Source organism: Balaenoptera musculus, chromosome 14 (assembly GCF_009873245.2).
Source record: "Balaenoptera musculus isolate JJ_BM4_2016_0621 chromosome 14, mBalMus1.pri.v3, whole genome shotgun sequence".
Taxonomy (NCBI): domain Eukaryota; kingdom Metazoa; phylum Chordata; class Mammalia; order Artiodactyla; family Balaenopteridae; genus Balaenoptera; species Balaenoptera musculus.
Window position 1 is genome coordinate 10,109,533 of NC_045798.1, and position 23,477 is coordinate 10,133,009.

At 43.0% G+C, this 23,477-nt stretch overlaps 1 protein-coding gene across 12 annotated transcripts in view; it reads left to right on the top strand.

Annotated features, from left to right (window-relative positions):
* The window catches only part of CIT (citron rho-interacting serine/threonine kinase), a 165,300-nt gene that overhangs the window by 12,896 nt on the left and 128,927 nt on the right, over positions 1–23,477 (top strand). For all 12 annotated transcript variants that reach the window (XM_036874604.1, XM_036874598.1, XM_036874600.1 and 9 more), the window contains 4 exons: positions 2,297–2,472; positions 8,037–8,138; positions 20,755–20,897; positions 21,797–21,890. In XM_036874604.1, the coding sequence (XP_036730499.1) occupies positions 2,297–2,472; positions 8,037–8,138; positions 20,755–20,897; positions 21,797–21,890 (515 nt within the window). The remainder of the gene's footprint in view (positions 1–2,296; positions 2,473–8,036; positions 8,139–20,754; positions 20,898–21,796; positions 21,891–23,477) is intronic.

Sequence of the window (23,477 nt, forward strand, 5' to 3'; positions counted from 1 at the left end):
TCTTTGGGTCTGTTTCTGTTTCGTAGATATGTTCATTTGTATAGTTATTTTATTTATTTATTTATTTATTTATTTATTTTTGGCTGTGCTGGGTCTTCGTTTCTGTGTGAGGGCTTCCTCTAGTTGTGGCAAGCGGGGGCCACTCTTAATCGCGGTGCACGGGCCTCTCACTATCGTGGCCTCTCTTGCTGCGGAGCACAGGCTACAGACGCGCAGGCTCAGTAGTTGTGGCTCACGGGCCTAGTTGCTCCGCGGCACGTGGGATCTTCCCACATCAGGGCTCGAACCCATGTCCTCTGCATTAGCAGGCAGACTCTCAACCACTGTGCCACCAGGGAAGCCCTGTATCGTATTTTAGATTCCACATATAAGTGATATCATATGGTATCTGTCTTTCTCTTTGTGACTTACTTCACTTAATATGATAATCTCTGGGTCCATCCATGTTGCTGCAAATGGTATTATTTCATTCTTTTTAAAAAATTTTTTATTGGAGTATAGTTGATTTACAGCGTTGTTAGTTTCAGGTATACAGCAAGGTGGATCAGTTATACGTACACATATATATATATGTGTATATATATATATATATATATATATATATATACGCTTTTTTTTTTTTTTAGATTCTTTTCCCATATAGGCCATTACAGAGTATTGAGTAGAGTTCCCTGTGCTATACAGCAGGTTCTTATTAGTTCATTCTTTCTTATGGCTAAGTAGTATTCCATTGTATATATATAAACCACATCTTCTTTATCCATTCATCTGTTGATGGACATTTAGGTTGTTTCCGTGTCTCGGCTATTGTAAATAGTGCTGCTATGAAAATAGGGATGCATGTATCCTTTCGAATTGTTTTGTCTGGGTATATGCCCAGGAGTGGGATTGCTGGATCATATGGTAGCTCTATTTTTAGTTTTTCTGAGGAACCTCCATACTGTTCTCCATAGTGGCTGCACCAATTTACATTCCCACCAACAGTGCAAGAGGGTTCCCTTTTCTTCTCACCCTCTCCAGCAGTTATTATTTGTAGACTTTTTAATGATGGCAGTACTGACTGGTGTGAGGTGGTACCTCATTGTAGTTTTGACTTGCATTTCTCTAATAATTACGTTCCACTCTATTCTTTAGACCATTAAAGTTGTTGCAAATCCAGCGATGCCCCAACTTAGTGCTGTTAATAAATATATGTTAGATTCCAAATCTGCCACCCGTTTAGTCCATACTTTAAACACTGAGAATCTCACTGTTCCGCCCCCTCCTCCAATTCCCCAAATTCATATGTTAAGGCTCTATCCCCCAGCATGTGGAGGCTTTGGGAGATAATTAGGTTTAGATGAATTCATAAAGGTGGTCCCCCATGATGGAATTAGTGTCCCTGGAAGAAGAGGAAGAGGGACGAGGGCTCCCTTTCTTTCTGCCACATGAGGACACAGGGAGAAGGTGCCTGTCCATCAGTCAGGAAGCAGGTTCTCTCCAGGATCTCAGTCTGCTGGCCTTCTCAGCCACCAGAACTTTGAGAAATACATGCCTGTTGTTTAAGCCGCTTTGCCCATGGGTCTGTGGTGTTTTGTTAAAGCAGTCAGGGCAGATGAAGACACCGACTGAGAGATTGCACTCGGAGAAGGAATAGACTATATGCTAAGAAAAAAGATAGTTGCAAACCCATCCAGGTGTGTGACACGTCAGCTCTGCAGAACCAAGGTCAGGGCTCTGTTTGGTTCCTTGGGCTCAGGCTTTTTTTTTTCCTTTGGTAGCGCTGCTGCATATTAAGGCCAGGAAGGTATTTACTGACACAATCTAAGGGAGATAAGACTTGGGCTAGTGGGATAAAACTGAGCAGGACACGTGTAGTCAGAATGGAATGATCTGGAAGTCAACTCCAAAGTCGACTGACATGGGGATCACGTTGCTTACGTCCCATTATAAACTGATCTAAATGCTGATAAGCACTTTTGACCACACACTTCCCTGCAGCCTCCAGAGAGAAGGAAGAAAAGCATGATTTCCGTTCTCCTTCCCCTATTTTCTACATCTACAGGATTCAAATCATAGCTGCCATGGAAACTGTGCTTTGGAATTTCTGGAGCCCTTAATTTTAACTTAACATAGGAAAACACTTTTGTGCTGATTTTATAATTATTCACGACGACGAGAAAGTGACTAAGTGTCTTCTGACAGCTAGGGAAGACATAGCAACACTTCCTTCTTTCTTCCTTTCTTTTCGCTTTCGTAAAGATGCGCGTATTTGAAGCGCCTTATGGATCAGGAGTCACTCTTCCGTCTTTTGCAGATTCTGACATCATAGCTGAGTTGCAGGAGCTCCAGCCTTCAGCAAAGGACTTTGAAGTGAGAAGTGTCGTAGGTTGCGGTAACTTTGCCGAAGTGCAGGTGGTCAGAGAGAAAGCGACCGGGGACATCTACGCCATGAAAGTCATGAAGAAGAAGGCTTTGTTGGCCCAGGAGCAGGTAGGAGCGTTTAACATCACAGCCTTTTCCCCCTTTCTGTACCAGCATGTTCATTGCAGAGATGAGAATCTGCTGAATTGGCATCTGGGATGGAGCCAGTTTTCCTCTGCGTCTCTAGTTAATTATGGTGGCACAGCCAGGAAGGTCTGAACACTCTCGAACTGACACTGACTAATTTTGAAGACTGACAAGCTCCCCTGAGTTGCTTGATCATGTTTTTATAGTTGCATGTTATTCAGAACCAACTTGGCCTTTTCACTAATGAATTGGAGATGATCTTTCATGACCATCCTTTGGGGATTCAGAGATGTGCATGTCATGGGGTGAGTCAGATAGCCTTTGCTTTCGTACACATCTTATATATTTGTGTTGTGGGCATGTGTATTTGATTTTAAAACAGACCTCTGAAGAAATTAAATTGTTCTATGGCTAGGGAATTGCTGGTTGGAGAGCAGGTGAGAAGTTATCTTTCCTGTTGTGGTGTTTTTCTCTTTTAAACAAGGTTACTGCTTCCAGACAGTATTGATTCATTTGCCTCGTTTCTAGAGAGGTGGCCATCAGCCTTGGTGTTCAGAGAGCAATTTATTAGTTACCCATGTTCAAGTGCACATCATGTGTCTGATAATGGACCCAGCTCCGTGGGAAGCCTGCAAAAGGAATCGAAGCTCCATGGCTGTTAGTTTCAGGGTTTTAGAACAACCTTGGAAAGTGGAGGTAAAACGCAGATCCGTAAAGCAGGCACTTAGGAGCTAAAGCATCACAGAAGAGGGAGCAGTTAGCAAATTCACGAACGATAGAATGAGGAGAGGTGTGGGTGAGCCAGAGACAGTTAGGGAAGGTTCGCAGTGCTGAAAAGGAGCATGGGCTCTGGGCAGAGAGAAGTGACGAGAATGTACCAGGTAGAAGCGTGGCGTGTGTGTCGTTCTGGAGGTGTGAGTATTAGAATGATACGCAGATGTGTTTGTTTGTTTTTGTTATTTAAGTGGTTTAGAACGAATAGACTGGGAAATGGGGAGAAATAAGGATATTGGAGTTGGGAGGGGGTGATTGGTGGGAAACCTCAAGAACCCTTTTTTGGTTACTGTGATAAAATACATGCAACATAAAATTTACCATTTTAGCCATTTTTAAGTGTACAGTTCAGTGGCATTAAGTACATTCACAGTGTGCCACCATCACCGCTGTCCTTCTGCAGAACTTTTTCATCATCCCAGATAGAGACTCTACCCATTAAATAGTAACTCACCCTCCCCAAGAACTGCTTTTCGGAGTCACAGTTTAATTTGTGAGACGTTTGGGGATCATGTAGGCTTTTGGAAGAAGGAGGTCAGGATCTGGGTCTGAGTGCTTAAGTGACTTCGTGTGGTCTCCAGTCAGAGACTCAGCGGAGGGCAGGAAGCTGCTTGTCGGCATCCAGGAAAGCTGTGGCGTGCGTTCAGGAATGAAGTGTGGGCAACTTCATGGAAAGGACAAATGACAGGCTGTGGCGAATCATTCGGAAGAGAGGCGTGGAAGGTGCTCACTCAGCCACTCAGCACCTAACAGCCACCTGTCATCAGGCCACACCTGCTGAGCACCTGCTGTGTCTGGTGTGTTCCTAGGTCCTTGGAAGAGGCCGTAGATGTAGCCTTGTGCTGCTTATATTTCAGGTGGGAAATGATGCATATCAAAGGAAGCAAATTCAGCGTCTACCATACTGCAGGCAAGTGATAGAGACACTCACATAGGTGTGCGTTCCTCCAGGTGAATGACTTGAGATGACCCCTTGCGAGGCGTGGGCTGGGGGATTTAAAAATCGCACACACCCGGGAGCTAATTAAACCCACCCACCCATTCCTTACCTGAGCCACAGTGAGGCTTTGGAATTGAAGGGTGTGAGAGGAGAAGTCAGCACAGGGAGTTGGGGGAAGGAAGTGCCAGAGAGGAGGTGAGAAGAGGTAGCATCCTGTGAACAAGACGTGTCACCTAGGAGAAGCCAGCAACCCCACCCAGAGCTCCATGAAAACTGGAAGAGGTCCTCAGAGACCTCTAATTTGTTTTAATAGAAGCTTCAGGGGTCAGATGAGGCATCGATGATAAGCAAGTGAAGACGTAGACCCTTCCATTCAGCCAGCCTTCACTGAACACTTTTTATGTGCCAGGAAAAGAGAAGGATCAGCAAATCCCACACGGTAGATTTCGGGGGTTGGGTTGGTGTTTCCCAGATGTGTTAGAGGTTAAACTGGTGGTGTGCATGATGATTTTGGGCAGTACACGGACAGAACTATTTTAAAACATTTAATAGTTTAATATTAACTGGCATATCAAAACCTGGCACTTTGACAGATGTTACTGTTAGAACGAAATGGAAGAAGGTGTATTTAAAATTAAATTACTTGGAAGCAGTCACAAGTTTATACAAAAGTCGCAAGTACAGTGTGTCAGTCAAGGTTCTATAGTATATATATATGATGCATGCTATCTATACACATTGACTATACATACATACGCACATGTGTATGACTTACCTGACTGTGGGCGTTAGGAAGGCTGAAATCTGTAGAGCAGGTCAATAGGCTGGAAACTCTCGGGCAGAAGCTGGTGATGCAGTCTTGAGGCAGAATTTCTTCTTTCTCAGGGAAGCCTCAGTTTTGTTCTTAAGACCTTTCAACTGATTGGATGAGGCACACCTAAATTATCAAGGATAACCTCCTTTACTAAATTAACCACCGCCTACACAACAGCCTCACGGCAACACCTAGATTAGTGTTTGCTTGAGTGACTGGGTGCTAGAGCCTAGCCAAGCTGACACACAAAACTATCACATATAGTATCAACAAGTTTCTTTTCCTGAACCATTTGAAAATCACTCGCCAACCCGATGCCCCATTATCTCCAGGTACTTCAGAGTACATTTCCTATAATAAGGACGTTTTCCCATGAATGACAACACAACCATCAAAATCAGGAAATCAACCATGATAAAATTACCACCATCTAATCCTCAGGCCCCACGCATGGTTCACCAGTTTGTTCCATGGTCTTTTAGAACAAAAGGATTCACTTCAGGATCACACGTGGCATTTCGTTGTCCTGCCCCTCTAGTCTTTTCAGTCTGGAACAGTCCCTTAATTTCTCCCAGACTCTCATGACCTTGGCGATTCTGAAGATTATAGGCCAGTTATTTGGTAAAATTTAGATTTGTCTGCTGTTGCTGATGCTGAGATTCAGGTTCAGGCAGGATTATCACAGACAGGATGCTCTGTTCCTCTCATTGCATCCCAACAGGTGAGTCTCAGTTTCAGTTTGTCACGTTTCTGAGGATGTCACTTTGGTACCTGCCACACTTCTCCACTGTGGAGTTACTCCTTTCCCCTTTGTAATTACATACGTATATTTTGGAAGGAGATACTTTCAAACTATGGAAATACTCATAAATTTCTCATAATTTCTCATAAAACTTTCAATCCATTAATTTATCTATATCTGTATGGATTTGCATTTTCCTGTCATTGAGTTACAGTCCATTCCTGTCATAATATATTTTTATGCTCAAATTGTCCCCAAGCTGGCCAATGAGAGAAAAGGGAACCTTCTTGCACTGTTGGTGGGAAAGTAAATTGATACAGCCACTATGGAGAACAGTATGGAGGTTCCTTAAAAAACTAAAACTAGGGCTTCCCTGGTGGCACAGTGGTTAAGAATCCGCCTGCCAATTCAGGGGACACGGGTTCGAGCCCTGGTCTGGGAAGATCCCACATGCCGCGGAGCAACTAAGCCCGTGCACCACAACTACTGAGCCTGCGCTCTAGAGCCTGTGAGCCACAACTACTGAGCCTGCGTGCTGCAACTAATGAAGCCCATGCATCTAGAGCCCATGCTCCACAGCAAGAGAAGCCACCACAATGAGAAGCCTGAGCACCGCAACAAAGAGTAGCCCCTGCTTGCTGCAACTAGAGAAAGCCCACGCGCAGCAACGAAGACCCAACGGCAGCCAAAAAAAAAAAAATAAATAAATAAATAAATAAATAAAATAAATTAAAAAAAAAACCTAAAAATAGAATTACCATATGATCCAGCAATCCCACTCCTGGGCATATACCCAGAGAAAACCATAATTCAAAAAGACACATGTACCCCAGTGTTCATTGCAACACTATTTACAATAGCCAGGTCATGGAAGCAACCTAAATGCCCATCTGCAGACAAATGGATAAAGAAGATGTGGTACATATATACAATGGAGTATTACTCAGCCATAAAAATGAACAAAATTGGGTCATTTGTAGAGACTTGGATGGACCTAGAGACTGTCATACAGAGTGAAGTAAGTCAGAAAGAGAAAAACAAATATCATATATTAATGCATATGTGTGGAATCTAGAAAAATGGTACAGATGAACCGGTTTGCGAGGCAGAAATAGAGACACAGATGTAGAGAACAAACATGGACACCAAGGGGGGAAAGTGGCGGGGGTGGCGGTGGTGGTGGTGGTGGGATGAATTGGGAGATTGGGATTGACGTATATACACTAATATGTGTAAAATAGATAACTAATAAGAACCTGCAGTATAAAAAATAAACAATTAAATTAAAAAAAAAAGAATCTCTTCAGGTTGGCTTTTGTGTCCTTTTGACATATTCCCCATCTTTGAGTTCTGTGTTGCTTTCTGATACAGCAAGATGTTCAGGCTCTTACACTTTTACTTTACCTGCCCCAGACCTGCAATCAGTCATTTCTCCAAGGATCTCTGTTTTTTTGTTTTGTTTTGTTTTTAAGTGGAAAATGGTATTTAGAGGCCACGATCTGGGCACTAGGTGTTCTGATTGCTATTGGGATGTCATTGCTCCCAGACGCCTTTCAGCGGGCAAAGCCAGGGAATACATGTACATGTATGCAGTATACCTACCTTCACACACACACACATTTACATCTCTGTTTATTTCTGTATCTATCTCTATATGTTGAAAACCATGTGTTCACATCAACACTTCCAAGTCCAATCCAGCTTCACAAGGTTCATTGTGATTCTCACACTTTCCATGTTTGTAACTCTCTCCTCTGGTATCACCCTTAATATTTTTTACTTATTTTATGCACCTGTGTCCATCCAGTCTACTGTCTTTGCTGCTGCCCCCTCCCTTTGGTAGGTTCAGATGCCCTGCTCAAGGCCATCCCTACACGTGATGACCTTCCTCACCCTGCTTGGACCAGTCACCCTGTTCTGGGCCACCGTGGCTCTCCTTGCCACCTGTCATGGATGCTTACCTGGTGATTCTTCTCCATCTGATGGCTTTAGGACTGAATTGCTCAGGAAGGGAAGGTAAAGAGAAAGAGATTTAGATTTAAAAGTAGTGAGTTGACTTTAAAGAAAGACGTTAAGTAAATAATTGGACACATATTTTATGGATCTGGCAAAAATGGTGAGTAAAGTAGGCAGAAGAATGAGATTTGTGGAATGTTGGGCTAAGTGATGGCTTTTTAAAAAAAAAACAAAACTAGAATTATCAGTTTAAGCAAAGGGCATTTTCCCCGTCACACTTAGTTCTTTATAATTGTCTAAACTGTTTCTTTTCCCCCTAGGTTTCATATTTTGAGGAAGAACAGAACATATTATCTCGGAGCACAAGCCCTTGGATCCCCCAGTTACAGTATGCCTTTCAGGACAAAAATAATGTTTATCTGGTGAGTCTTTCCGTCTCTCTAGAATTAGCCTGGTGTTGCGATAATCAGAGAATACAGCTGTGGAATTCAATGTGGTTCTTGCCCACGTGGCCCACGACACCTCTCATTCTTTCTCATGCTTTCCTGACTTTCAGGTGTCTTCCTGTTCTTCTTGTCTTAAAGAGGAAGAACTAACCCATTTAGAAAGAGCCTCATTTATTGCTGGATATTGTAGCTGTGGCTCAAAGAGCAATAAGGAGAAGTCATTTATTTGGGAATAGTCTGCTATTTCCTTTAACAGAATCTTACTTTAAATTTTAAAAATTGAGATAATGCATAGTTACTATAAGAAAATGCAAATGCTGCAGAAATGTATGAAATAGAAGGGAACATGCTCTACCTTTCTTTCTAATCCGTTTCCCCAAGGAAACAAATGTTAATGGTTGTGTATGTTCTTTCTGGCCCTTAACCACGCCTTGTGGAAAAAATATTTCTATGTCTATGCGTGTAACACATGTATATAGTTTGCTTTACAAAAGTGGTATATTACTGTCTACTTTGCTCTTCAGCTTGCTTTTTGCATTGAACAATTTGTCCCTGACATCTTTCCATGTTAGTATGTGCAGATCTGCTTCATTCTTTCTAGCAATGCCATGGTTTTTCCTGATGTGCATGTAGCATAACTTACAGAATGCTAAAATTCATTTTGGGGACTTGTTTAGGTTCTTGGGGGTTTAGATTCCTAAAATTAAAAAGGTATCCTAAAAACAATTTTTGTTCTTGATTCAGCCCTTAAAACAAGACTATCCTATTACATTGAATGGAGATAAACTTTTGTAAAGCTCATGTCAGAGAAAAGGGTAAGAGAGAGACGGATTCCTATTTGTCTTGAACCTCCACTGGGCATTTTGGGGGGACTTTACCACCTTTATTTCTGCCCTGGAATAAACAGTTTATTTGCCTTGGACCCTGGCCTTACCCAGCCTTCTGAGCAAGGACATTCTCACACAGATGCACTGGGAGACCGGCCTTGCGCTGACCAAGTGCTCCTTCAGAATCAACAACACAACTGTGGTCTCTATGTCCTGAAACTTCCTTTCCTTGAATATTGTCTTGGAAGCTTTCCTTCCTTGACACCTGGGGCTTGGAGCCCTGACCTTTACTAATGACCTTGGTGTGTTTCTAGGCTCACTGGTGTTCTAGGACATTTGCTGCATACGTATTTGTCTTGTGCTCTCTGTGTCTTGCGGAGCACCTTGTATTTGGGTGTATTAACAGATTTATTCGTTAGCCTTCAGAAAAGCAATTCCCTTGACACAGCAGGCTCTTTGTTTGTTTGTTGTTGTTTTGGACATTTTAACTAGAGCTCTGCAAATGATATAGAACACCAGCGTGTGAGCATAATGTTAGTTTTTGAGCCCACACAGCACACAGGCTATCCTGGAGCTAGGAAGGGCTCTGGTTTTTGGCAGAAGTTGAGACTCCACAGTTTTCTGGTCTGCCTTTTGCTCTGCTCTGAAATCTTACTGTTCTCTTCCTCTGAGCCGAAGAGCTCAACCTTTTTGATCCAATCTCATGCAGCTTCTTGAGAATCGCTGATGAGATTCTCTGATGAGATTTGGTCCAATCTCATGCAGCTTCTTCTTCATAAAAGTAGCACAGTTGAGGTGCTTTGGGACTTCCACACCATCATGGTCAGTTTTGGCAGAGGTGATGGCAGATTCTGAGTGTCCTACGTAAAGGAACTCAGATGTGTGAGGGCTAGCGGTCCAGTCCCCAGTGGCAAGCTCCTGCTCAGTTACTGCAGGGAAGCCACCCTCTGCTTGTCTCCGGGGTGGCCAGTGAGGATCATCAGTGGGGCCCTAGGAGCAACACTCGTAGTTTTTTTCATGTTGATTGTAGTTGGTTTTTTACCCCCGCTGCTCAACAGTTTTCAAAGCATATCTCTAGGAGGGTGATATTCGGGCATTTTGAGAATTTTAAACTCTTCGGTGTCACCCTTTTTATCCATACCAATTGGCCTTGTCACAGTGGTAAGGACCATCTCTTTCTTTTTCTTAATTGTGGATTTGACTGCTGTGGACTTCTGCTTGGATATAACTTTTCTGGAATACCTTGTAGATTGGGAATATCTGCCATTCCTCTGCTAGGACAGGCTTCCATCTGCAGGGGGCTTCCTGTTTTGGGTCTTTGGGCTGTGGGGCTTCCCTCTGGATCTTGACACTGGCATTGGCATCCTTAGCTTAGGATGGTCTTCTCAGTTTTTCCACCCACCATCTTGGGAAATGGGACTGTTCTCAAAATGAGTGTTTTCTTGTATTCTGGTTGCCTCAGCACCTTGATACCTGGCTGCAAGGAGATTTTTATACCCTTCTTAAGTAGCTCAATTGGGTATTACCAATGGGGTCTTGTAATTATTTCCTTGCCTGCATTCTCTTTTCCAGTACTTTGGAATAAAATGCTTGCTAAGGGTACTGTTTTCATATGAAAAATCCAAACTTAGCATAGGAATTAAGGTATGATGATAGATCCACCATCTCTTGTCTGCAATTCTGAAATACCCAGTACTCTGGAAAACCTCAAGTTATTTTATTACTTATTTGGCAGCAAGACCTGACTTGAGCTCTATAGCAAAACCTGACCCGAACTCTTATTCATTCCCTTTAGTGTGACTGTTCATCCATTTTGCTGCAAGTTATGAATATGTTTGATTACAGGGTGATATCCCAGGGTGTTGCATAATACAAAGCATGTGCAACATTGTGCCCTCCTAAAATCTGAATATTTCTGAATCTGGAGACACATTCTGCCTGTGGCAAGATAAGGGCACTGTACGTCTGTATTTGCGTTGTAACGTACTGAAATTCCACTGTGCCTCTAGATCATTGAACCTTTGAGGTTTGGGGAAACACAAATCATAGTAAACTCCCCTGGCAGTTAAACATTAATTTGTAATGCAATTGTTGTTTAATTGAAGATACATTCTTTCTTTCTTTCTTTTTAATATGATTGATTTTATTTTATTGATTTTATTTTTATTTTTGGCTGCGTTGGGTCTTTGTTGCTGCGTCTGGGCTTTCTCTAGTTGCAGCGAGCGGGGGCTGCTCTTCGTTGCGGTGCACGGGCTTCTCGTTGTGGTGGCTTCTCTTGTTGCGGAGCATGGGCTCTAGGCATGCGGGCTTCAGTAGTTGCAGCACGTGGGCTCAGTAGTTGTGGTGCACAGGTTCAGTAGTTGTGGGTCGTGGGCTCTAAGGTGTAGGCTCAGTAGTTGTGGCGTATGGACTTAGTTGCTCCACAGAATGTGGGATCTTCCTGGACTAGGGATAGAACCCATGTCCCCTGCATTGGCAGGCGGATTCTTAACCACTGCACCACCAGGGAAGTCCCCAAAGATACATTTTATTTATTTATTTATTTCAAAGATACATTTAAAATCAATGACATAGCAGCACTATTTACAATAACCAGGACATGGAAGCAACCTAAATGTCCACTGACAGAGGTATGGATAAAGAAGATGCAGTACATATGTACAATGGAATATTACTCAGCCATAAAAAAGAATGAAATAATTCCACTTGCAGCAACATGGATGGACCTAGAGATTATCACACTAAGTGCAGTAAGTCAGACAGAGAAAGACAAATTCCATATGATATCACTTACATGTGGAATCTAAAAAAATGGTACAAATGAACTTATTTACAAAACAGAAATAGACTCACAAACTTAGGAAACAAAGTTATGGTTACCAAAGGGGAAAGGGGAGGAGGGATAAATTGGGAATTTAGAATTAACAGATACACAATACTATGTATAAAATAGATAAACAACAAGGACCTATTGTATAGCACAGGGAACTATATTCAGAATCTTGTAATAACCTATAATGGAAAATAATCTGAAAAAGAATATATATATATATATATATATATATGTATATGAACTGAATCACCCCGTTGTACACCCGAATCATTGTAAATCAACTATACTTCAATTAAAAATAAATACAAAATTTAAAAATCAATGAAAGAAATAGGATTCCACTTCCTGTGTATTTCTCGATGTGATCTCTTCTCTCCAGTGCTGTTTTTACTGTGGGAGTGCAGGCCGCCATCTTCCTTTGCCCGCATTCCTGCAACAACCTCCTAAGTGTTCTTCCTGCCATCTGTCTTGCTCTTCCCCTAGGTCTTCTCCACACTGCAGCCAAGCCATCGCGCTGTTAAAACCCTTCAAGACTCCCTGCTGCCCCCTGGATGAAGTCCAGACTCTTCCATGTGGTTTACAAGGCCTTGTCCTCAGACGCCTCCAGCCTCAATGCTCACGTCTCTCTCCTTTCACTTTACGTTCACCCTGAGCTTCCTTTGGTTCTTTGAACTTGCCTCTGACCTTTCTCCGCACGCTCCCCTCTTTCCACGTTTACCTGGCTAACTCTCATTTCTCCTTCTGGGCTTGGGACAGATGTGACTTCCTCCAGAAACCCTTCCCGGATCTTCTTCCGTGGGAGGGGCTCCCTTCTGCTGTGCGCTCAGAGCAGCCTGTACTTCCACTTCGTGAATGGGGGGCGGTTGCCTCCACCAGGCTACTCCCTCCACCAGGAGAGCGATGATTTCTCCCTTGCTTCCAGTAGAGCTTCCCCAGGTTATTGCTTAAGACATATTTGTTGGGTGAATGCATGATTAATTTCATAGAAACTTGATTTACATACAAATGTACTCAAGGTATTATGGAAATTGTATTATGTTAATAGTGTGAGTTTTGCTCTCCAAGTATGTAATTGAAGGCAGACCCAGTGAGATTTTTAAAATTTGGATTGCAGTGCAAGGAAATTGAACTTGGATCCTTTTGAGTTTTGATGGTTAAAAATTGCCCATACCATAGTTGCATACCAATGAGTGTGGCTTTCCAGTTTTTGCTACAGAAAATCATAGCAAGGTCCGTCAACGTCTGGTTCCATATAACAAGGCGAGTCGTGTATTCTAGCAGGTGGCCCACGGAAGTAGTACTTTGTTGATCTGGTTCATGATGAAATCTGTTCAATTCTGTTTAACAGATGCCTTCCCCAGTGTCCTTCCATGAAGGAGCTGATCTCTACAAAGAAAACATTGTTCTGCAACTCACCACTTGTAGTATTGTTGTAGCTAAATTCTTTGTGAGATTCGTAAAGCTTCCTGGCTTTGTGCTGATATTTTTCATACTGTGGATCTTTTCAGTCTGCCCATGCTCTGAGCCTGTTACTGCCTCACGAGTCTCCTTTCCCTTCTGGGACCTTACATCAGCTTCCCTCTGTTCATTCCCAAAGTTTTTTCCCCCAGTTGCACACAGGGATGTATTAGTTAAGGTATAGCCTAAGGTCATGTAACAGAGAGACCCCCAGCAGGGTGGGGCCACCCTGTCATATGTGATGGTTCCCTCCTGTGGCTTCCTGTGCTTTAGGATGTTGTCCTTTTTGACATGCTTGAAGTTGGGCCATTTCATGTGTGTGTTGCATGTGGCTGGGAGGAGAAAAGAGCAGAAAGGCAGAGGAAGCAAATTCCTTCTGCACTGGATGATGTGGAGGTGAGACACATCACCTCCTCTCACATCTTGTTGGCCAGAACTTCGTCACATGTGTACGTGTCTGTACTGTCTCGCTGCATGGCCTATATCCAGCTAAAATTCTTATTACTGTGGGAGAAGGGAAGAATGTATCGGGGGGATAAGTTAGAGTCTGGCACAGAGGTTAAAACAGCTACTTCTGTAGATAACAGATGGGGTTAGATGCCAGGCCCCCAGCTCTACCTCTGGTGGTCTTCCTTATTACATTTATCCTGACACATCTAAAACTGTTTCTAACACAACTGTGGTTCTATTTCCTGTCTTGCTTTCAACCACAGTCATGCAATTTCATGGATACTTCCCTTCCTATGTAGGAGTCATTTGGAGGTGGACTTTTTCTAGGCAGTGACCCCATGGCCTGTGTGATCACCAGTCTCTGCTGTCGTTGAGGGTGGGAGAGAGTTAACGAATAAAACTTCATTGTTTTTTGTTTTAGTGAAATACAGCAGCTTATGATCATTGTGACAGCGAGACGTGCTGTTTTGATCTCTTGGGTAAGATGATCCAGTTTTCAGGCATGTCTCAAAACTCACCAGTGTTGGCTGCTTCACAAGCCAGCTGCCCATCAGAAGGAAGCTGTTACTTAGAGTATAGGTTCTTGTTTTATTCCTGTACCTTGCTTGGTCTCTCTGGAGTCATTGGCCTTTCCGGCTTCAGTTTTCTCATTGGTGAAATGAAATATTAATACGTCTTATTGACTCCAGTTCAGTTGCTGAGTGTGTCATTGCCTCAGGGTGTTCTTTGAATTATCAGTGCCTTTGAAGTATTTGTTTTTTGTGTTGGTCTTTTGAGGCATATTTCAAGTGAGTGCATTTATTTATTTGTTTAAAAATATTTATTTATTTTGGCTGTGCCGGTCTTTGTTGCGGCATGCGGGATCTTCGTTGTGGCGTGTGGGCTTCTTAGTTGCGGCATGCAGACTCTTAGTTGCGGCAGGCATGCGTTCAGGATCTATTTCCCTGACCGGGGATGGAACCTGGGCCCGCTGCATTGGGAGCGTGGAATCTTACCCACGGGACCACCAGGGAAGTCCCCCTCCAGTGAGTGCACTTAGAGTCCCACCGTTTTGGGGGCTACAGTTTTCCTACGTTGTCCCCGTTTGCCTGGCCCACCTTCAGAGTTGCTGATCCGGTGGGCGTGGAGGTGGGGCCCAGGAATTTGCATTTCTGACCAGTTCCCGGGTGATACTGCTGCTGCTGGTCTGGAGACGCCACTTGGAGAACCATTGTCCTGTAGCCGTAGCTAATTTCTGGTTACTGCTTCTTGCTTCTGTTTCTGCAGTAATAGTGTGCACACCTGAGACCCCTTTCCTTGCCCTCTCAGGCCAACGAATGGTACCTACTCCCCCGCTGTTACTAGTCCCGGGGTGCCTCATCATCCCATGTTCATTTCCTTTAACCTCACCCACACCTTTAAAAATAGCCCTTTCCTCAATTAATGTCCTCAGTTACCTAGTTTGAGTGTGCTCTTTCTTGCCAAGACTCTGGATGATTTGATGCTCAATGAGGATTTTTTTGAATAGAAGGATGACTCAGGCTGGGATTCGTATTTTCTGAAATAAAGGGCCTTCTCTCTTTTTCTCCTGGTCACCTTGCCCTTCAAACAGAATAATTTAGGGTTTGTGCCAGGGGCCACTCTGCTTGGAGTATCCATTCCCTCCTCCCCCGTGCCAAAGATCAGGAACACTGGGCAGGGCGGGTAGTGATGCCAGTAACATCCTTACATTTTCATGGCACTTTCAGTCATGCTGATTGTAGTGCAGGCATTTCAAGGACATGTTTCTAAGAGGTGGCCAGCACGGTACGCCTCTGATGACACCAGTATGCGAATTGGGATAGAACGCTAAAGAGCTGTTGCATATCTACCCCGATACGCACACACATACATGCAAGCATGCGTGTGTATGTGCATGCACGCGCACACACAACAAATACACACATTTATCCTTTGTTCCAGACACAACACAACTGGTGGGAATTGCCATCCCAGCACTCGGGGTATAGATGCAAACACCAGCAGAGAAGCTGCCGCTTCTTCCAAACCGAACACATGTAAGATTTGCCCTTTAATTAGCATCTGCAGCTGCTGCCATCAGAAGGGTCTGTCTCTGTTGGCCGGACCGTCTTTGCTTTAAAAGAGCAAGTCCATTATACTCCAAGCCAGGCTGGTCTGTCAGCTGCTGTGCTTTCTCTGCCATCTGCAGGGTTGTCACATTGTTCAGGGCTGTTACACTGTAGGGCTGTTTTCCGTCTTCTCATCTCCCTGGTCTCTGATTACCATGCCTTGGTGATCACTCTTGGGGTGGCCTGCAGGGACATCTCCCGTCCTTGCAAGGATGCAGGATCGTAGCTTCAGTGCTCATGGGACTGGTTATGTTCCAGCCCTTTGTTGGCAGTGATCTTGTCTTGATACGCAGAGTGGCTCCAGGAAGTCACTGGAAAAATGTAAGCAGCAGAAGTGAGGGGTGTATTAAAGCCAGGCTTCATACCGGGGCGCCTCTGCTGTAGAAGCGTGTCAGTTAGTTGGGGTAAGGACCCGTGATGCCTCCACAGCCTCATCAGCATCGGGTCTCAATACAGTGCCGGGTGGGGACTTCCCTGGCGGTCCAGTGGTTAGGATGGTTAGGACTCCGAGCTTCCACTGCAGGGGGCATGGGTTTCATCCCTGGTCGGGGAACTAAGATCCCGCATGCCGTGCAGAGTGGACCAAAAAAAACCAAAAACAAACAAAAAAAGAAACTAATAAATGAAAACATTTAAAAAAATAAGTTCTGGGTTGGCTGCATCAGAATCACCCCAGTAGCTCCTTAAAAACACAGATTCCTGGACCCCACCCCTGGAGCTTGTCCATGAAGTCTGGGGTTGGTCCGTGGACGCCACGTTTTTAGCAAGCTCCCTGAATGGTTGGGATGAGGAAGAGACATACTTTATCCTTCCATACTGCTGAATTCTTTTTTTTTTTTTTCCAATTCTTTTTCATTCTACTAGAATTACAGTTCCACGAAGGCAGGGATTTTTGTCTATTTTAGTCCCTGCTATTTTCCTGATATCTGGAATAGTGCCTGGCACATAATAGGCACTCACATATTTATGTGGATGAATGTGTTTTACCCATTTAAAAAAAAAGTGCCTCCCCAGGTGAGTCTGGTGTGCAGGCAGGTTTGAGAAGATCTGCCCTAGAGGACTTGCCAGTTTTCTTGGGTTAGGAGCCACATTTCTGGGGGGAACATTGCCTCCCTGGGCATCTCTGAATAGTAAAAATCAGGCGTGGCGTCATTTTTGGGGGCAAATCCAAATGCTGTGAATGGACGGTCTGGCACAGCCTGGGTGGTGACTTTGGTCTAATTTGTTCATCGGTTCTGCTGACCCTGGTCTTTGGTTTACAGCATGTCATCTGGTATGAAGACTTGAAAACTCTTACTTTGTGACTTGATGATGCTTTTGGAGCCTCTTTTTTTTTTTTTTTAAATGAAGTACAGTTGATTTACAATGTTGTGTTAATTTCTGCTGTATAGCCAAGTGATTCAGTTATACATATATATATATTCTTTTTTTCATATTCTTTTCCATTATGATTTATCATAAGATATTGAATGTAGTTCCCTGTGCCATACAGTAGGACCTTGTTGTTTATCCATTCTATATATAAAAGTTTACATCTGCCAAACCCAACCTCCCACTCCATCCTTCCCCCCACCCCCTCCCCCTTGGCAACTACCAGTCTGTTCTCTATGTTTGTGATTCTCTTTCTGTTGCATAGATAGGTTTATTTGTGTCACATTTTAGATTCCACGTGTAAGTGATATCATGTGGTATTTGTCTTTCTCTTTCTGACTTACTTCACTTGGTATGATAATCTCTACTTGCATCCATGTTGCTGCAAATGACATTATTTCGTTCTTTTTTATGGCTGAGTAGGATTCCATTGCATTTATATACTACATCTTCTTTGTCCATTTATCTGTCGACAGACATTTAGCTTGTTTCCATATCTTGGCTATTGTGAATAGTGTTGCTCTGAACATAGGGGTGCATGTATCTTTTTGAATTAGAGTTTTGTCCGGGTATATGCCAAGGAGTGGGATTGCTGGATCATATGGTAGCTCTATTTTCAGTTTTCTGAGGAGCCTTCCTACTGTTTTCCATAGTGGCTGCACCAACTTACATTCCCATCAACAGTGTAGAAGGATTCCCTTTTCTGGAGCCTCTTGATTTGGTACCATTTTTGAAAGTGCAAAAGTGTTTTCTGAAAGTGTCCAAGTCCTGGTTCTTTATTATTTCTTTAGCCTCAACAGCAAGATTGATGAAACTTGGCTTGACCACACACAAGCTATCTTCCCTTGGGCTCCATTCATCCCAGGATGAGTGACTGTACCCCGGTAAGATAGTTTGGGGATTGGGTAACATCTTGGGGTAGCTAAATTTACCCAGTAAATGCCCAAACTAAATTCTCCTAATGGTGTACGATTGGAATTTGCAGTATGGTAATCTAGAATCTTGTTGGTGGGTCAAGTTTGATTAGGTTCTTTGATAAGGAGGTTTGTCATTTAGTACATCTTTCTTGACCTCATGTTGCAGAGCATGCTGCCTAGCAGCTGTTGTCATTTTTGTTGCTTATTAATGAGCGCTTTTGAAGAAATGGAAAGTTGTTTGACCAGTAGAAAAGACTAATCTAGTTTGGGCGGGGATTTTCAGCTTAGGAATTTGGATCTTCTGAATAGGAGCAGAGAATATGTATCTTTTTGCCTTTCGAAGAGATGGCTCTGATTTTCTGAACTATTTTTCACTAGTCATTACAAATAGAATCTTCAGGAGTCACCGCTAAGTGCTAAATAGTGGTCCGTTCGTGAGCTCTTAAAAGTGGCCAGCAGCTGCTACATGTTCGATTTTCTCAGCCTTAAACTCGCAAGCCGTTCTATTTTTTTCACATCTTTAATAGAGCCCGATTAGAAAATTTATAACTGCAACATGTCATCATAAATATGCATTGTTCTTATTATATTTTAAGACATTTTGGTTCTAAAAGCATGAGTACTTCCGTTATTATGTGCGAATTTTTTTGTGTGTGTGGATATTTAAGACCTTTTTAATGCCAATATATATTTAAAACAGACGTAAAAAATTAGCATTCACCTGTGTACCCAGGGCCTGTGGAGACCCAGGCTGGGACACGTGGGTGAGCTGCAGGCAGCCAGGTGCCTCCTGCTGGCTCTTTGAGGACCGGGACGAGCAGCTTACGTCTGCCAAGACTTTGGGGAAAATAAAGTCTGCATTTCAGCTGCCGCCCCTTCTCAGTGCTGCTGTTTGTGTTAGTTCATAAATCAGCTTTTTTTTCTAGCAATTGCAGTGCAAATGGAACCTTAGATCAAATTGTCCAGTATCTGCTTGAGTATCTGCTATGTGTAAGATGCCAGGTGACGAGGGGCCCTTGGGGAGGACATGCAAGTCACTGGCCCCTCCCGGAGTCCCCGGTGTGGGGTTGACCTGGTGCTGGGCAGAGTCTTTACTGGACCAGCCTGGGGCCTCTGGGGACATGTGCAGTTGCTCCATGTCTTACTTGACTGGAACTTTCTTCTAAGTCTGGACTGAAAGCAAACAGAAGTTTGGAGGAGGATGAAGAGAATTCACATCCCAGAGTTGGCTTCTGGAATGCAGTGGTTTGAGAGATTTAGTGTTTTTTTTAAAAAGACTTTTATTTGAATCTTGCCTCTTTCCAGAAAGGGTTTGAGACAACTTAAAATAAAAGACATTTAAAGTGTGGCTATGAGCCACACTTTAAAATGGGAAATCAGAGCAAAGGACAGGAGGGGTTGACACGGTTGCAAAGACGGTCAAAATGGGTCCCATCTTCTCCCAGCCAGAGCGGAGAGGATGGTGCCGTGAATTCAGGGAAAGGAGAGGACTCGAACAGCAGTGGAGGATCTCGTGGGCGCCAGGCACAGCATTGCGAGGGACTCAGTCTTATCCCCATTTTACAGAGGACGAAACTGAGAGGCAGAGAGGTGAAGTCACTGGGCTGAGATTTGAAGCCTCTTGGGCAGATGAACCTCCAAGCCTCGTGTAGACTCAGGAATGTCACCCCCGGTTATCATCAGAAGGAGGAAGGATTTCAGTTTCTTGGGGTGGAAGACTTTTTTTTGCTAATCAAACATTTTCCCTGAGGCTGTACTTTATATTCTTCCAGGTTTTTTCCCTTATGTATATACTAACAAATGTAATATATGTTTTTTTAATCACAAAAAAGGAGTTTTACTGTATCCTCTTTAGGGCATCACTTTATATCATCATAGATGGTTTTCCATGGCAGAATGAATAGATCGAGTCCATTCATTTTTAATATCTGCTTCTTGTCCCATTGTTTAGATAAATCATATTTTAGCAGTCTCTTAATGACGGCTATTTGGGTGATTTCCAGGGTTTCTTTTTCCCACGTTACAAACAATGCTTCAGTGAATCTCTTTATCTGTCTATCTACAAACTATTGTAAGTTCCTGTAAAATAAATCATCGGAAGCAGAATTACTGGTTCAGAGGGTATATGTTCACACTTAAAATTTTTAACAGAGACGGTCAGGTTGCCTTCCACACTGACTGTTTAAGGAAATGATTGTATCATGTTTATTGCCCATCTCCTATATTCTGCTGGGGGCTGAGGGAAATGCAGAAAGGATGCAAGAGGGTTTCTTGCCCTCCAGGAATTTCCATCTGTGCTATGCACCTAATCCCAGGGAATGTCTGGGGTGTCGACTTGGGTGGGTGGGTGAGTGGGTGGATTTAATTCAACTTTTCAAGCTTGCCTTGCAAACATTGCACATGGCGTTTAGGATTCATCTTTCATTGTATTGATTCTCTTGGGTAACGGGTGTAATTTCCTTAGGGCAGGGACCTCGTCCTACATGGCTTACAGTATGTCTCATACATCTTCATTGCTTTGTGGAGACATTGTAATAAAACATGTCAGGCAGTATTCGAGGATCTAATTGAGAACATTCCCCCTTTTTTGGGTGTATGAAGAATTAATAACTTTGGCATTCTATACAGGTCATGGAATATCAGCCTGGAGGGGATTTGCTGTCACTTTTGAACAGATATGAGGACCAGTTAGATGAAAATATGATTCAGTTTTACCTAGCTGAACTCATTTTGGCTGTTCACAACGTTCATCAGATGGGATATGTACATCGGTAAGTGAGGCTCTCTGGTAGTTGACTGGGGATTTGTCTGTATCACCTAAGAGTTCCTAAAATAGAGTGAATGATTTCAGCATCAAAATAATGCTTCATCCAATTTTTAGCCCATCTTCACCATAATTGACTGAAAGCAAATTTTCCAAAATGGCAGATGTTTCAGCTTAGCCATTCAACAGTGAAATAGATCTAAAATTGTAACATTCTCATGTTTGCTGGTAAGATCTGTCAATGCGCCTAATAAGACCGGGAACTCTTGCATGGGTTCTCTGGGTGCTGTGGTAGGAAAACTGAATTTGATTTGCGCAAGGAAGCAGCGTACCCCGGAGGAACAGAAGACCGTGTAGTTGTACTTCTGACCTTGCCTGTTAGTAATTGACAAAGGTGTGCCCCCGCATCCTCAGCTGAAAAGTGTTTCTTTACATCTTCTCTCAGCTAGTGTTTTACGAGCATCTGAGAATGTTGTGGGAATGGAATGATGGTTAGACCAGGAACCGCAAAATCCTGAATAGTGTCTCCGTTTTTCCATTGACTAGCCACATGGCCTTGGGCACATCCCCTAGCTTTTTGTGGCCTTAGTTCTCCTGAGGTAAAATGTGTGTCTCGAGGAGAAATAATCCATCTAATAACATTTATTTTGTTCCCTTTCCTTCTCTGCTTCCCTTCTCCTTCCTCCCTCTCTTTCTCCCCTCCCTCCCTTCTATTCTTTCTCTCTCATTCTTTTACTTACATTTGTTTTGCAAAATGCTTATTATGTATGTCCATCAGTAGGGAGGTCTGTATGGCAAAACCACAGACACTAAGATCCTTGGCTGAATCAAGATCCTAGGTTAGCAGTTGCTTGATGATTGGCATGGAGAAGACAACACTAATTTGTGGCCTTGATTTTCTTACAGAGACATCAAGCCCGAGAACATCCTCATTGACCGAATGGGACACATCAAGCTGGTGGATTTTGGATCAGCTGCTAAAATGAACTCAAATAAGATGGTAACAAAATGGAATAAGATAACTTAATAGAGCTTATACTACAAAGTGTTCTGAGGTCCTCATAAGTTTGGAAAACATGGGATAAAGTTAGGCGACATTCTGGAGCCTTCATCTCTCAGTGTGTGAAATGATTTCTCTGCAGGGTGGGAGGGGATGGGGACACAGAGCGATTTTCCAGACTTACTTGATCTGGTACCCTTTTATGTAAAATACCTGTTAATACCCTACAAAACATTTTTAGGAACATTCTTATAGTTTGGATTAAAAGATGGGAAAATGCTTATTTTGTTTTTCCCTTCTTTTTCCTTGCTTGTTAATAGATTGTCTTCTATTACATTTTCTTTTTCACTTTAAATATTTTGATGAAATGTAACCTTATTTATTTCAAATCCTCTATTTCCTATGCAATGAAATTGAAAGTAATCACCAAAGAATTTGAACCAAGCATTAAGCATTAAGAACCAAGTACTCAAAATGTCGATTCTAAATCCTGGACCTTTGGTAAAAATTAAGCTGTATTCCACATGCTAATAATTATTAAGCTGTATTCCATGTGCTAATAGGAAGGCAAGAGGGTAGCTATTGAGGTCAAGAGTGAGAATACTTTAGGAAAAAGATGACAAAGTAAAAGAAAATTAGAATTTAGAAACCTAATAAAGTTGGTACATACTAAAATGTAAATTTTCAGGTCAACTATGCAAAAAATGGTGAGTCTAAGAAAAAATTGACTTAGATTTTAAGACTAACTTCCCAACTGAATCACTTGGTGATCTGGACAAATCCTTAGAAACTTGGGCGTTTATTCTTCCTCTAGAAAATACTGGTTCTAGTTAAAATGCAGAAATTAAGCGGTGAGGGGTGGCTGCTCTTCGGAATGCCTCTTGGGTCTCAGAGTTTAGTCCTTACGAAGGGCAATATATAAAATTTCCTTTTTTTCCCTCAAGTTCCTTGGAGGAAAGGTGGGTATTATTATGTTGATGTGAGGAAAAGGATCCGGGTTGTGTTTAACTCTTTGCATTCCAGGGTTTGGCCTCCCTGTTCTGCAGATCTGAGACCCACTTGACATAACTTCCTTCAGGTTCAGGCTCTTGGAAAAACAGGCTCCTTACCTTGTCTGAGGTCAGGGTTTTTCCACCTTAGCACTGGTTGTGTTTTATTCCCCCCCCCTCAGATTATGTGCTTATAATCTATTCCACTTGATCATTACATTAATAATTAGATTAGAATATCAAAGAATTTTATGTTTTAAAAATTATGTACAATTCAGAAACAGGCATGAGGGCTTCCCTGGTGACGCAGTGGTTAAGAATCTGCCTGCTGGTGCAGGGAACACGGGTTCGAGCCCTGGTCTGGGAAGATCCCACATGACGCGGAGCAACTAAGCCCGTGCGCCACAACTACTGACCCTGCGCTCTAGAGCCCGCAAGCCACAACTACTGAAGCCCGCGCGCGCCTAGAGCGCGTGCTCCACAACAAGAGAAGCCACTGCACTGAGAAACCCGCACACCACAACCAAGAGTAGCCCCCGCTCGCCACAGCTAGAGAAAGCCCACGCGCAACAACGAGGACCCAATGCAGACAAAAAAA